A 15045-nucleotide genomic window follows, 5' to 3' on the forward strand; every position below is an offset into this window, starting at 1 on the left:
TCATGTCGGATCTTTGCTTAAAGAACGAGACATACACAGTGTGTAGGGCGCTTGTTCCTTCGCGCGTGGCTTATGTCGGATCTTTGCTTTAGTGAAAAATGAGATGCATTTTCCATTCGACGGACAGAGACAACTTGTCCGCTCGTACGACTCGACAACTTAGATGCCGTCCTTAGTCAACTAATGATATGTCATGATATGTCATGATATGTATTTGCGACTCCAAAACTCTGCATGTCAAGTCGTGACAACTTATGCGTTTTACAAGTTGTGAAAAGTATTTTTTCACTCGTATCATGTCGACAGTATTGGACATGACTGGTTATTTTACAGTTAATCGGTGTTTCAAAGCAAAAATTATTGTTTTCATCGATGATCTTTTATTTGCGGTCGGCTGAGTGCTTTTTTCACGGCCTGCACGATAGTTTATCTAACACGATTGTCGTCGGCTCATAAATAAACTTCCGGTTATCTATTTGTTGCCTTGTTACACAATAAATTGTTGTATTCAATGCAATGTGGTCATTTTCAAATAAGCCTTCTTCTAACATGTTTTTAACTAAAAGGAAGTAATTGAAGTTCACTGGTTTGAGAGATGACATCACTTATGTCGTTTACGGCCAAAACGGCACCATGGTTCTCAGTAACTTACCGTTAATAATCAACTAAAAAGATCTCTACGAGCCAAAATTGACATTACTTTGACACTGTATTAACACAAATAAACAGATTTTTTCTCCCTCATACGCAGAAACAATTATCTTTCGCATAAAAGTATAGTGCAACGGCGCTCTTGACGGAAATTGTCTTTCCAGGGGGTACCCAACGAGGTTGGAAAATTTCGGAAATTCCAGGGGGTGGTGGGGAGTATAACAAGCACCCCCTGGAAGGAACATTGCGGGGGGTGGGGGGTCTAAAATAAAAGTGCCCTCCGTGGGGGGTATGAATATTTTTTGGAACTACGCATTCACACCATGCTTAAACATGTTTAAAAGTGAAGCTGTTTAGTTAGGCACGGTTTAAAATTGTCTCCTTCATAAAAGTGCTTGCTGACTTGAGTTCATTGCAAATTTAGTGTAAATTAGAAAACATGTTGAATTTCATTTGAATCCCGTGTGAAAACATGTGTTCCAGTTTTCCGTAGCTGTTATTGGTTTTTTGAAACCTGTTTTAATCAAACATGTTTAGTTGGTGTAAATAAAGCACAAGGAATCACAATGATGTTACCCTGTTTCATACTTTGCCAGAAGCTCACATAATGTTGCGAGAATTGAGACAATCATAACAAGGAAGTAATTAAAATCAATTGAGCGTCACCCTCACCAGTTCCATCCGATCTACCATCTGGAAGAAGACTCAACATAAGCTCAATTCGCCGTGTTGATCGTGATGAACGCCATGATTCATCATCAATTCTTGCAACAGCTGCTTGAACGCAGCTTCTCAAAAGGCTGACGATGTCTACTCTATCCACGATGACATCACCAGAAGCTAGATCTGGGGCTTCCATTTCAATGTCAATGCCTTCTTCACGCTGTTCGTCGACTTCCATGTCATCTCTCGCTGCCTCAACATCCATTTTTTCCACCCCTGTGCTGCTTGGTGCAACATCAAATAACTCACTCACTGACCGATCCACCATGAATTGAATGGCTGGGATGTGACCAGTTGGCGGTCGAAGTTCGTCAATATGAACAGATAGCCAACTTCCTCCCTGGAAACCAGCAAATGCTTCGCAGCCTCCAACAAGACGAGGAAGTTGAATAATCATAACTACATGCACAAATGACGAAGGGTCAAGGCCAACATTTTCTTTGAAATCTTCTTCTGCATTTGTCCTTTGTTCCACAAGAAGGTGTCGGGCACAGGGTATCAAATTACGGTTGACGTCCCCAGCATCGCATTGCACGATAAGCAGTCCTTCCCTTCCACCAAGTTTTGCAAAGAAATCCCTAGGAAATCACAACGTGATACTATGCAATAATAGACACTGTCTCTGACTAATGTTAGGGAGCTTAAGAGTTAAGCAACCACGACGGCAAAGGCTTCAATCTTAATCAATTTCGTTTAATTGGTCAAAAGAAGGGACATTTTTTTTGGAGTTATCAAGAAAGTACTTGTGACATTAGAACGTCGAAAGTATCTCGAGAACGCAAAGCTAACTCACTTCTGTTGAGGTGGGATATGGAAAAATAATGCTCTTTTCAAAAATATCCTATGCCCCCCTCGACCCTGCAATTAGCTCACTTCGTATTTACTTAAAGGATCAAAAGTAATGTTCAGAAACGCTATAGTAGGTAACACTTCCACTTAATGTTGTTATACCTCACAGATGAGCAAAACTGCTGTTCCGTGTGGAATTGCTGCAAACTCAGACATGTTACATTTGGCAAGGTTAGAGATGTGGCACGAGCTATGTCTTGCAAATCATTTGACGACAGCAATCTGGAATGAGTTGTCACCTGGAAGGAGAATAAAGTTAGCTCAAGCACTACACAGAGATCAAAGTGGTTATGACAATTAACAACCTAATTAAATCAAATTCAATATTACTTCATAATTATTACATGTTTGTTCATCAATTACCGACGCGAGTTCAAATCAGAGCTCACCTGAATTAAACTTCCCTTTCCGAAATTTCCTCCCTCTGTTGTCAACACATTTCGTAGAAACGCTGTAAGACTTGAATGTTCCTGTACTGTAAAGTAATTTGTCCAGTGCTCGTCTGCTTGCTGAGCAAGGTCCGTAGATGGTAGACGTGCAACAGCGTCGGGAGTCGCACATTGTAACAACAATTCTTTCGATTCCTGGAAGACCTGACAGGCAAGCGAATGTTAATCGATCGTGAAAAAAAAGTTGTGAAGGTGTTTTTTCCATCTCTTTCACGGAAAAGCATGTGATTCTATGGGTTCATCAATAGTTTTATCACACTTTGCTAACAGACAGAGCGGTAAAGAGAAGATAAAGGAAAGCGGTGTGCTTCTGGAAAACGGAGAAACGATCATTTGTCACACCAGATCAGATTCATTGAACGGCTAAGATGAACAAAAGAAGACTGGAAGGAAACTTAGCATTAAATACTGTGCCAGAAACTAATGAGCTACCTAAAAAGGTGAGATTAGCCAACACTGGCTTAAATTGATCCAAATTACGTCCCACTATACCTTGTCTTGCGAATTTTCATCACTGAACTCGCTTTCTTCAAGGTTGCTGGTTACTTGCAGTACGACGGAAGCTGCTGTGTCAGCATGATAACCAACAAATGCGTCACCAGGCGAGTACTTCCTGTGAGGATCAAAATGATGTCACAAACGTCGGAAATGAATAAACTTCAGTACTAGTTCAACACAGTGTATCCAAAGGGTATTTTGTTAGGGGAAGAGTACGTGTTTCCTTCCATGAAGTGTTTTTTTGGGCCGTCTACAAATGTTTCTTACCACATGCACGTACATATATATCTTGCGGGATTTTTGAAAACGTTAATGCCAAATAGACCATTCCCATCAAGCAGTTTTTCAAAGTAGCCAAGTTAAAACTAAGAGTACAACCATTGCATTTTTTCTCCTCCTCCTTTCTTTCTCTCCGCAAACCTGCCTTTTGGCCCTCACAAGCACTAACAAAATTCTGGCTGACCTTCTGTCTTTACCTTAATTGCTGGTGACGAGGGATGTTGACACGAGAAAACCTCGTTACCCATTCCTGCAACTTGTCCACCAGAAGTTTTTGTGGAGAACTGAGACTTGCTGAAGTCACCAGGTAATGTTTCTCCAAGCGATTAATGAGAGGAATCGGAAACTTACTGTACACAACATTTTTCTCAGCAATGACAATCAATCTGTTTGGACAGATCATAAATTGGTAAACGTTACTTAAAGCAGAATGACTAGACCACACATCGCGTAAACCACATTATTCAAAAATGAAGCTTTTAGATAACCAAGCATCTTTATTATAAAGGACGGTAATGAAACGACCTGAATTCTTCCAGCGAAAACTTGCGGGCTGCATTTGCAGCGGTTGAATCAAATCTTTAACATCTAAACGCCATAAAACCAATTTTTATGTTCTGTTGGTGTGGCAAAGAAAAGGAATTGCATTTAAGTATTAACAAGTGATACATAACGGCTGAAAGTACTGTCTAAGGACGTTTTACCTGAATTCATCGTGGACGCGACATTTTACACGGTGACTTCCAAGGCCAAGATCCACATATTTCTGTCCTCCAAACTTCACATAGTACTGGTAACGCAGATTGAAAAAAAAAAATTCGCAAACGTCAAGGCCGTTATAAAGGTAGTCGATAAAGGTTGATTTACACCAAGAAATGTGTGTATCTATTTGAGGATTTATTGATGGAGTGATCGACTAAAAGAGTTTAAATGTTAAGTAATAAAACGAAGAGGGCATTATAATGAATGACTTGTAGTTATACCGAACCTTGTGTATATAATATTGCTAGCAACTTATACCTGGTTTAGTGCGTCATACAGACTTTCATAGAGGCTCTCCAAGTTCAAAAGAATTACAGTTCTTCCCGTTTCCATGCACACTTTAATTCGATTTATGTCACGGCAGACCTGAAACATGAGACGACAACCCAACATAACGTTCCACAGATCGCTATTATACCTAATAGAAGTCAAACGATCAAGGGGAAAGCTTAAAGAAGGAACTGATGACTTTAACATGATGATATTTTTCTTCTTAAAACTGTAGTAAGCTATCTTAAAACCAACTCTTTTTCTCCATAATCTCCATAACTGCCCTATCTCTGCTACTAGACTGTCCGCAGTCCCCTAGTGAAGGTTCAACTGTAGTTGGTTAAGGTCAGTTGGTTCCAGGGAGGTAAATGGTTGGTTAAATGGAAGAGGTTGTTTTTATAGGTTGTAAAGTAGAATGCATGCCATTGCCATAAAAGATTGATGTCTTCAACAATGTTTCTGCTAACTCTTCTCTCTCTTCCACAAAAGCCTGTTCGTGTCTTACGGAGACTGGGGGAGAAATACAAGAATGCGCGCGAAAGACGATAGGAAGGGCTTACTGGCTTACTGCGCACTTGCTATTTTTTACTCTGTGGAGGAGAAAGCAAGTCTTGTTACTGAACAGTCTAGTTTACAAAACATCCATCTCACGAGTAACAACACTTTTAATTACTTTTTAATACACCTGTTAGTACCTGAGTGTATTCTTGGTCCTTGGGGAAGCTGCTGCCGAAAATTACGACAGGTTCTTCGCCTTTTTTGTGCAGTTCCTGCTGAACAATAGGCAAGGCTGCATAGTTCTCTGTTAGCACCAACAAGTATCGACTCTCTCTATTGAAATGAAAACATAGCAAATGTCTAGTGGAAATAAATTTCATTGAAAAGATGCTTATTTCTGGCGTTTGTCCGTAAATGATAAATGGAGTGGGTCAATTTATCTGTTGACTCTCTTACCCTCCGGAGATTTCGCGTTCGAGGCTGGCTTTGATAAGGTTCACTGCAGAGAAAGCATCTTTATTTTGCTTCTTCTAGGAAATGAGTTAGAACGCAAAGAATCAAACAATGGAGAAATCTCTGTATAGTTTCGAACTTAGCTGCCGAGTATTACTATTATAGCCTTTCCAAGGAAATGTACATTTACACCCCAGTAACCTTTGTCCATTTAAAGAATCCGAAAAGTCCCCTTGAAATATAACTTGCCTTAAAAGACATACCGTGCTAACCCCCGATTACAAACTGACGTAATAGACCTTTTTACCGATACGGCGGCCATATTGAATTAACTCGATTTAAGGAGTATTATAGGATGCCCGGGGGGCATTAGCACATTTCCTTTGTATTTTAAAGCGCTTTTCGGGACATTTTTTCGTAAAGTTTTCTTAGAATAAGATTCTAATGGGAAAAAAGATCCTTGTGCCGTGTTTGGATGTAATAATGATCGCGTTTTTCCCGAGAAATATACAGTGAAAGACCATATTTCTAATACTAAACTAGAAAAAGACGATCATTATTACAACCAAACACGGCACAAGGATCTTTTTTCCCATTACAATCTTATTCTAAGAAAACTTACGAAAAAATGTCCTGAAAAGCGCCCGAAAATACAAACGAAATGTGCTCATGCCCCCTGGGCATCCTATAATAACCCTTAAATCGAATTAATTCAATATGGCAGCCGTATCGGTAACAAGGTCTATTGACAGCTGTTCTTATCGGCTTGTACACAAAATGCCGACCCAAGCTAACTTGAAAAGCTTTCGAAGGACTTGCGTGGACCGTATGCCTAGCTGTGAAATACCGTGGACGCATAGCAGAGGCAACTATAAAACAAACAAATTATTCAACACTCCTACCATTTCGTTTCTGCTAAAAGGAGCGTGTTTCCTGAAGATTTTCACTGGGTCAATCTCATCCAGTCCCCCGAAATTCCTTCTAATGGCTCGTTCAATTTCTGGCCAACGTGGCTCTCGTCCGTGCTCTTCAGCTGTTTTGTACACCATCTTTACCAAGCTTAAATTAAATGTGAAGAAAAAAATTTCAACCGACGATTGTTTTATCTGAACATTAAGGTCCTGATCAGGGGCACCCAACGAGGATATAGTTCAAAACCACTTAAACGTAGCATTGTTGAACTTATTTTAGTATTTAAACGGTAGATATCGTCATATTTTTATCCCCTAAAAATTTTTCATCTGTTCCGATTTCCTAGCTGAAAGTCTGGTGATCCAAAAATTATAGGCATCAAAATTTACCTTTTCGAAAATTTCAGCCAGAAAAAAGGCTCCCGAAAATTCTAGGTGACCTTTTTAGGGTAAAAATCCGTTAAAAATGGGCAACTATACCATTTTTAGAAGATGTTCGGAAAAAACCAAGGAGGAGCAGGCAAGCAAGAAATTTTACAACAAATGTTCCGAAAATTCTAGATCTCAAATCGTCTTTCGAACAGATATTTTCAGAAAATTGACGTTGGGTGACCCTGCCTGATTTTAGCTCTTGTTAATCTGAACATTGTTAACCCAGTTTAATTTCGAATTTGCTACGCTATAACCATGATCAGAGATAAAATATTTAACGGGTTTGAAAACTGTCAGACTGAGGAAAAAATTAAATTCCTGACACATGACCACTGCATCAAAGAAATGCGAGCTTCAAAGCACTTTAGTTTCGTTTCGAAATAACGCCAAGTGTAAAACGTTAAGAAAGGTTGACATTTAAGATCAACGAGAAAGAACAGTAGGTTTTTTCAATGAACCTGTATGAGTTTAGCTGATATATAGGTGTATAAGCTGATCCAGACGCTGGCGATAAAAAAAAGGGAAAGGGGTGAATTTGACAAAATTGGCGAATGACGCGAAACTTCGCCAAAACCTTTGGAACAAGTGAAATGAAATGATCAAGGGTCCACTCTGGGAGTGGCGATTTTGCGAAAATGGCAAATTTGGCGAAAACTGTGAAAATGGCGAAAATTCGTCATAGTGTTATGAACAAGTCAAATGATATATGATATGGCGAAGAGGCCCCATCCAAAGTAGCGATTTTGACGATAATTGCCAATTTGACGAAAATGGCGAAAATTCGCCAAAGTCAGCAAAAATTCAAATGAGATGGAAAAAGGCCCCTTTGAAAGTAGCGACTCTGACGAAAATCGCGAATACGGCAAAAATTCGCCATAGAGGTATTTTCAAGCCAAATGGGATGGCAAAGCGGCCCTTGAAAAAGGCGATTTTGATGAAAATGGCTAATTTGGCGCAAAATTCGCTAAAGCGATTTTTTGCCAGATTCGTCATTGCGTGTATTTCTGGACATAAGTGAACAATGGACTGACTAATGGAAGGGCAGTGTTATTTCCAACAGCTTAAAATAATCTGGAAAACGTCATGTACTGCACTTGTACATCCCTACCTGTAGAAATCACGAAGCCCAAAAAACTCCTCCTTTTTAGACTCCCGAAGAGCTTCTGACCGTTTCTGTCTATCGTATAACTCACTGTAACCCTGGGCCAGTGGATTCATAAGTGGAGCAACAAAGCTTTGTACTCTTGGGTCAGTTGCACATATGCCCCTAAGTAACACAAAGAAGATGGACCACGCTCGTTAAACTAGTCCATTACAACTACACCAAATTAAGGTGGATACACTTTCTTCCACCCATCCTTGACAAGCCATCTATTTTTTAATTGAACCTTTAAAAAATATACTTTAACCTCAAAAAGTATCTTTCTCACGGTTGGCTTTCAATTAAGTCACATTTAGCTGATAGTCAATTTTTATGTCGTTGGAAATCTAGTATGAAAAGATCAGTAACAAAGAAATGGTCCTATTTTGTGTATCTGATAAAAAGTGTTTAGTCTGGTCTGCATCTCCCCTAGGTCTCTATCTTTATTGTTCCCTATAACCCGGAGCTCCTATTGTTAGCAGGGTTAGGGGCATTGTCAGAGACATTTATCAATAGGGTCTTTGCATGACTTGATCACGTGACCAACTTTCGGTAAACACGAAAACAGTTCACTTTTAAAAATTTTTGTTAGCACAAGCTGAAAGAGCATATTAAAATTAGGTGACTTAAGAATTTTCAGCCGTGTATCTCAAAAGTAGCGATTGCAACGGCCGCCGAAAGTTAGAAGCATTTGTATGAGAAAAACAACTTTTGCCATCCAGTCACGCTTGCATGGTTTCCATACAAATCCTTGTAAATTCTAAAAGTTTTCAACTGTCGTTAAATCTTTCCTTTACGCATTTCAGGGCTCAAATTGCCTTTATGAATTAAAAGGAGATTTGAGACCTGTAATGCTTAAGGAAATATTTCATGACAGTTTTGAAAATTTCGAAATTACAAGGATTTGTAAGGCAAACCATGCAAAAGTGACTGGATGGCAAAAGTTGTTTTTCGCATACAAATGCTTCCAACTTTCGGCGGCCGTTGCAATCGCTACTTTTGAGATATACGGCTGAAAATTCTCAGGTTACCTAATTTGTTACCTAATGCTCTTTCAGCTTGTGCTAACAAAATCTTTCAAAAGTGAATTGTTTTCGTGTTTTACCGAACGTTGAACACGTGATCAAGTCATACAAAGAGCCTATTGTTTCGTGAAACTAAAGCGAGCACTTTAATGCGCCTTCCTTTACTTATGAATACCACTATTAGCCCCAAACGAGAGGAGACCTTACATTGCACTTTCGACCAGCTCCTCTGTGTCTGGAAGCCCACGAGAAAGCATGATACCGCGATTCATCTTTGCAGGATCAAGGGCCCAGTTGGATATTCCAACAAAGGCCACTCTTTCAGGAAACTGTTCGTCCACCTCTATAATGTCATCAGTGGAGCTTAAGCCATCCTCTAGCAGTGGATGGAGCGTTTTCAGAGGCATTAGAGGTGAGTCTTCTGCCAGGCCAACTTCATCTAAGACCACAACTGACACAAACTTGTCTGGGTTTTTGCCTTTCTGGAGCTTTCCGCATTGACGGAAAGTCGCAACGATCCCTTCAGCAGTTGAGAGAGGGCTGCACTGATAGGACACCATATGAACCTTGTGGAACACAAATTAGCATACATGACTAACAAACCTCAGAACATGACGAACAACAATACAATACAATTCAATTCAATCCAATCCAATCCATTACAACACAATACTGTGATAAACTCAAACGAAGTCCTGCGGTGATCTTTCCTCTTCTTATCATCATGTTGTTCTGTTAAAAGATACTTACCACTCTATCACGTTCGTTCTATAGATTCTAATAATTGCAAAATAATAAGAAAAATTCTAAATCGCCTTAGCAGCACATTGGCGTCACCTGCTTAAAGGTCTTAAAGAGGTCAGATCTTGAAGCATCTCCTTCCATGTTACCAGCCACAACGGTCTTGGCTAAAGATTTAGAGCTGCCTGGTTTACCAACCACAAACAACGGAATCCTGAGTTCAATGCACACCACCATCATAAACACGTTCTCACTCAGTGCTGTGTTACGTGCGATATTATCATCCAGCTCGAGCTCGTTCAACACTGCTTTTTGGCAACTGATGACGAGAAAAGAAGAACAGTGAACCAAGTAACCACGCATTCATAAAATCATTAAAATATTAATAGAAAGAAAACACCAACCTAACTTGTTTTGTAACCCAGTTGCTGGCAAAGTTTCTGTATTTATTTCTAGCTTTTCTTACACGATTTCTCTACGTATTCATGCCTAAGAATCCCTAAAAATACCACTGAAAAATGTATACCCTAAAGCTACAAAGGCAAACTGCTGGAGACACCGCCGCCTAACGTAAACGGATCCCCTTTGGGTGTAACGACCTTAAAAACAACTCGGTTAAAGGTATTTGTTTCATCTGGTGTAGTAGAAGTCGTCGCTTTTAAATAATGAATAGCTAGTGTGTTTCTACCAGAACGTCTTCGGTGTACCTTGTGATTTCCTGCAAAATTCGCTCATGACCACCCGGTAGTTGGCAAGGAGGGGAAAAGCTAGGAGCCACTGCACGCCGATAAGGTTCTCTTTCTTGAAGTCTTGCATGGTAACACACTCCAATTGAAAGCACCAGGGCACGTGAGACGTCATCAATAGGCTACAAAGAAAGTTTAGAGGGGTATTTGTGACAAGTGCAGAGTCACGCCATTCTAAAAAACACATTTTTCTACACCGAAAGTGTGCCTCAGGTAATGAAAAATATATTCTCAAATGAGTAAAACTTTTTACTATTATTCCATTACGTCTCTCAAGAATATACTTAGAGTATGCTTATTTAGTATGTCTACTCTGTCTATTTATCTTCAAAGGCCAAATCCCTTTTACCTTATGCAAATCATCCTGTTCATCTTCCTCCTCATCATCAATGTTCTCATTTTCCTCTTCACTTTCCTCATCTTCCTCCTCAAGTTCTTCATCCATTAGAGGATTAAGAGCATCGCGATGATTGTAGAACCAGACCATCACTCTCATTGCACGTTCCACATCTCGAAGGCTAACGAAGCTACACTCATCCTACAAAATCGAGTGTTGCGAGACAAAAATTTTCCTCCAGAGTTGTTACTGGCGTGGATGGAACGGGCATAAAGTAGTACAATACATTGAGATCAGATGTAATATGACAAATGAAATAAGGTGCCGTTGGAGAAAGCAATCAATTTAAAACCAAGAAAGACAAAAAAACCATTTCACAGTTGTGAGCTTAGTATTCTAGCCTGAATGAAAGTGAGGCTGCGGTTCCGTTGACCTTGTTTTGATACAAACCTCCCTCCTTTTCTTATGGAAATTATGCTTAAAAATACTAGTTTGCTTAAGAAAAACATGATTTACGTAATAACGCAAGAAGGGTTGTATAAAAACAAGGTCAACTCCAGCCTCGTTTACCTCTGTACCTGTAAAATGGACAATTGTCAGTTAAAAAAGAAATACAGTCAAACAAGAATTTTTACACTGACCGTACTGTTATATAAAAAAAATAATTTTTTTTGTCAAGTTCATACAAAACGGAAAAGCACATGCACACACAACACAACAAAACATCTATTTTTTACCGTCTGATCTCTCATGTAACGCTGAGAAGCAGTTAGCACTCTCGTCAGAGCTGTGACCAAAGGCTGGTCGCCTGGAATCTGTTGTTCTTGAAGAATCTTACACGAAAATAGAACACCAAATCAAGAGAATTATTCAACAGCACAAATGAAATAAGTTGCACTGTAAAATAGCTATGCGATGTTCATGTCGACAGCGACAACTGATAACTAAGACGTTTTCAAGCGTTGCTGCTTAAAAATCGATTCTTCTATAGAATGTATAAATTGCTAAAGCAAGAGAAATCAGTCGACATTTCGCGACACCACCGCTAGTTTCCGCGCGAAATGCTTGTCTGAGAAACGAGCGCAGAAATCCCATAATGATAACGTGTCGCTACCCATATCTGGGTCGTGTTGAGAGGAAAATTTGCTTCAACCAATCAGATCTGGGTAAATATAAAAATTTCTGCAATTGTTCCTCAGACGTCAGTTTGCGGGGAAAACAGTGATGGCCTCACGAAAAGTCGGCTGTTTTCTCAGGCTAAAATTGGTATGAGAAAAAAACGGCAGGAAAAACGTCATAGGACACAAAGGCAAATAATTTATTTGCTAACACACTGCAAGACGTTATGTGTCACACGATTATATGTCCACTTACAAATCTGCTGACAATTTGACGCGTATAGAGCTCCTCGATCTCAGGTTTCAGTTGGCCAAAGTCCCAGACCAAAGGACGCATGCTCGCTGGCAGAGAATGGACTCTGTAGACCAGGTGACGGAGAGGAATGCGCCCTAGCATCAAAACAAGGCAAATGAACTTTGCTTTTCTGAAAACTAAATAAAGGAGTGCAAACTAAAGATCCCTAAAGCATTTCAGTCTGTGCATGAAATCCAAATTTATTTCACCTGGACACAAAACCGCTCTGCTTTCTCCCATTTTGTAACACACTGACTCTGACATAAGTTTGATGTAACAGGCTTTTTCTATTAGCAAAAGATACTTTTTATATATATTTTTCTTCAGACTTCAGACAAATGAAGCTAAAATAGCACCTGCTACACATTTTAAAGCATGCCGCCAACGGAATGCTCACAACTGTCGAAGAAGCCTATGTCTTACCAAGCCGATCATGTGTTTCTTGAGTTGCAAATAGCACCTGCTACACATTTTAAAGCATGCCGCCAACGGAATGCTCACAACTGTCGAAGAAGTCTATGTCTTACCAAGCCGATCATGTGTTTCTTGAGTTGCAACATGGTAACCCAGGCCAGCTGATTCCAGTTTATAGATCATTTCTTCCGTGTGTCTGCAAGAAAAACAAATGTGTCAATAGCATGTATATTTGCTTAAAGATAGAGCATCGACAGGCTAGGCAGAAGTGTGCTTACTTCCTGTAAGGATTACATGCTGCAATGAATTGCAGTCTTCTGAGCCCAACTCCAATTTTTCTACCGTTGACTCTACGATCAACCATAACCTCTTTGATCATCCCTAGAGCATCTGTTGTATTGGCCTCATCAAAGAATAACACCGTATCAATGCCAAGGCTTTCGTTCCTTCTGGCCATCTTCTCAGCCTCCTCCACTTTCTTCTCAATGTCTTTATGGGATGTTCCTCCGTGAACCTGTTAAGGCAAGATAAGACGCGAATTACTGACTCTTTATCGAATGTTTTACTTCCCAAAGCACCAAGAGCCAGATAATGAACACTAAATGCGAAATGAATAAAAAGGTAATCGGCTCGGTGATTATTTCTCAATGAGGACATGTTTTTATAATAATAATAAAGAAGGGATTTTATAGCGAATAAATGATAATTACGATAGTTAATAGTTTCTTACCTTCATGAGCAACATGTTCTTGGGTCCTCCGGGTCCTGATTGTAAACCGCACATGTACCGAATAAGGCAGGTTTTTCCACAACCTGTCTCGCCCATTATGACCACAGGAATGCCACATCTTCAAATGTATCAGTGTGAAAGCAAAAAAACATAGTATATTAACACTTTGGCCAAAAGTGTTACCGGGTTAACAGCGCCCAAGCGGGAGTTTTGCAGTAATTTGGGTGGACAACATAGTCGAAACGGTGTGGTGGAGGAGGCTAGACAAGATAACCGTGGCGGTGTGGTAGAGAGTGAAAGACGACAATAAAGTTGTGGTGGAGGTGGCGTAGGAGGAAAGATAATATAACTGTGGTAGAGTGGTGGACAAGAAAGGACGACAATAAAATTGTGGTGGTATCGGTGAAGGAGCGGGAAAACAATATTACCTTCCTGGTGTGGAGAGAGGACGACCAAAAAATTGTGGGGGCGATGGCGATGGTGGAGGAGGGAAGACAACATAACCATGGAGGTGTAGGGGAGTTGGAAGGACGACACTCAAAGCGTGGTGATGATGATCGTAGAGGAGTGAAGACAACACAGCTTTGGCGGAATGGTGGAGTGATGAAGTGCGACAGCAAAATTGTGGTGGTGGTGGTGTAAGATGAGGAGGGAAGACAACATAATCGTGGCGGTTTGGTGGCCAGGGACGGTCGACAATAAAACTTTGGTGGTGGTGGTGGTGGTGAAGTGGAGGTGAAGGTGGTTAAGGAGGAGGAAAGATATCTTAATCATGCCGGTGTAGTGGAGAAGGAAGGACAACTTTAAAACTATGATGGTAGTGAAAGACGGGAAAAACATGATCGTGGCGGGATGGTGGAGGAGGGAAGACAACAAAGTCGGGGCTGTGTGGGAGAAAAGGAAGGGCGACGACAGAAATTGTGTTTGTAATGATCGAGAGAAGACAGCATAACCGTGACAGTGTGTTGGAGGAGAAAGGACGACAATAACATTATGGTGGTGACGGTTGTAGGGAAGTGAAGAGAACACAGCCGAGGCGGTGTGTGGGGAAGAAGAAAGGACGACATACAATGGGGAAGAGAAGACAACATAACCGTTGCGGAGTGGTGGAGAAAGGAGGACGAAAACAAAACCACGTTGGTGGTGGAGGAGGAGGAGGAGGAGGAGGAGGAGAAAGAGGGAAGACAACATAACTGTGGCAGTGTGATGGAAAAGGAACCAAAAAACTAAAGAATTACAGCAGTGGTAGTGGGAAGGAAAAGACCATAAAATTTCGTCGTTGAGATAGAGGAGAGGGTAAGACAAAATTGTGGTGACCGGGTACGTTTTTGATGGAATCCGTAAATACGGGCTTTCCGATGTTACTGTTATGGTTACCTGAGGCTTACTGAGGTTAAATGAGGGTTTGGTGCTTGTAATTCGCGCTTCACGGGTCTGACGTTTCTCCGACTTTTTTCATCACTCATCATAGTTTTCATCACTCATTTAAATGATTTGACTTACCTGAAGCGCATGTGGATGGCCAGAATTTTCTTCAAGTTATCCGTGGTGAGTTCGTAAGAATCATCCGGATCATAGGGCCACTCAACACCCATCACTCCACAAAGTTTCTCGATTTTCTCCCCCCTAAGCGCAACAAACAAATAGTGCATTAACCTCATGACATCTTGTTACAGACTCATCAAAATTTTTAAAGATCATGTCAAATAAAGATTTATATTTC

General features: G+C 40.4%; 1 protein-coding gene across 1 annotated transcript in view; it reads right to left on the bottom strand.

The window, feature by feature from the left end:
* Nucleotides 1–15045, bottom strand: part of LOC140937059 (E3 ubiquitin-protein ligase rnf213-alpha-like) — a 59437-nt gene that overhangs the window by 24233 nt on the left and 20159 nt on the right. Inside the window, exons 24-44 of the mRNA XM_073386590.1 lie at nucleotides 14826–14948; nucleotides 13323–13440; nucleotides 12871–13106; nucleotides 12706–12788; nucleotides 12140–12273; nucleotides 11503–11598; nucleotides 10778–10966; nucleotides 10390–10550; nucleotides 9779–10001; nucleotides 9149–9507; nucleotides 7884–8042; nucleotides 6335–6491; nucleotides 5436–5509; nucleotides 5177–5312; nucleotides 4470–4577; nucleotides 4154–4239; nucleotides 3647–3835; nucleotides 3165–3285; nucleotides 2613–2816; nucleotides 2326–2462; nucleotides 1324–1952 (exon numbers count right to left, since the gene is read on the bottom strand). Of these exons, the coding sequence (XP_073242691.1) occupies nucleotides 1324–1952; nucleotides 2326–2462; nucleotides 2613–2816; nucleotides 3165–3285; nucleotides 3647–3835; nucleotides 4154–4239; nucleotides 4470–4577; nucleotides 5177–5312; nucleotides 5436–5509; nucleotides 6335–6491; nucleotides 7884–8042; nucleotides 9149–9507; nucleotides 9779–10001; nucleotides 10390–10550; nucleotides 10778–10966; nucleotides 11503–11598; nucleotides 12140–12273; nucleotides 12706–12788; nucleotides 12871–13106; nucleotides 13323–13440; nucleotides 14826–14948 (3722 nt within the window). The remainder of the gene's footprint in view (nucleotides 1–1323; nucleotides 1953–2325; nucleotides 2463–2612; nucleotides 2817–3164; nucleotides 3286–3646; nucleotides 3836–4153; nucleotides 4240–4469; nucleotides 4578–5176; nucleotides 5313–5435; nucleotides 5510–6334; nucleotides 6492–7883; nucleotides 8043–9148; nucleotides 9508–9778; nucleotides 10002–10389; nucleotides 10551–10777; nucleotides 10967–11502; nucleotides 11599–12139; nucleotides 12274–12705; nucleotides 12789–12870; nucleotides 13107–13322; nucleotides 13441–14825; nucleotides 14949–15045) is intronic.

Source organism: Porites lutea, chromosome 5 (genome assembly GCF_958299795.1).
Source record: "Porites lutea chromosome 5, jaPorLute2.1, whole genome shotgun sequence".
NCBI classification, from domain to species: Eukaryota; Metazoa; Cnidaria; class Anthozoa; order Scleractinia; family Poritidae; genus Porites; species Porites lutea.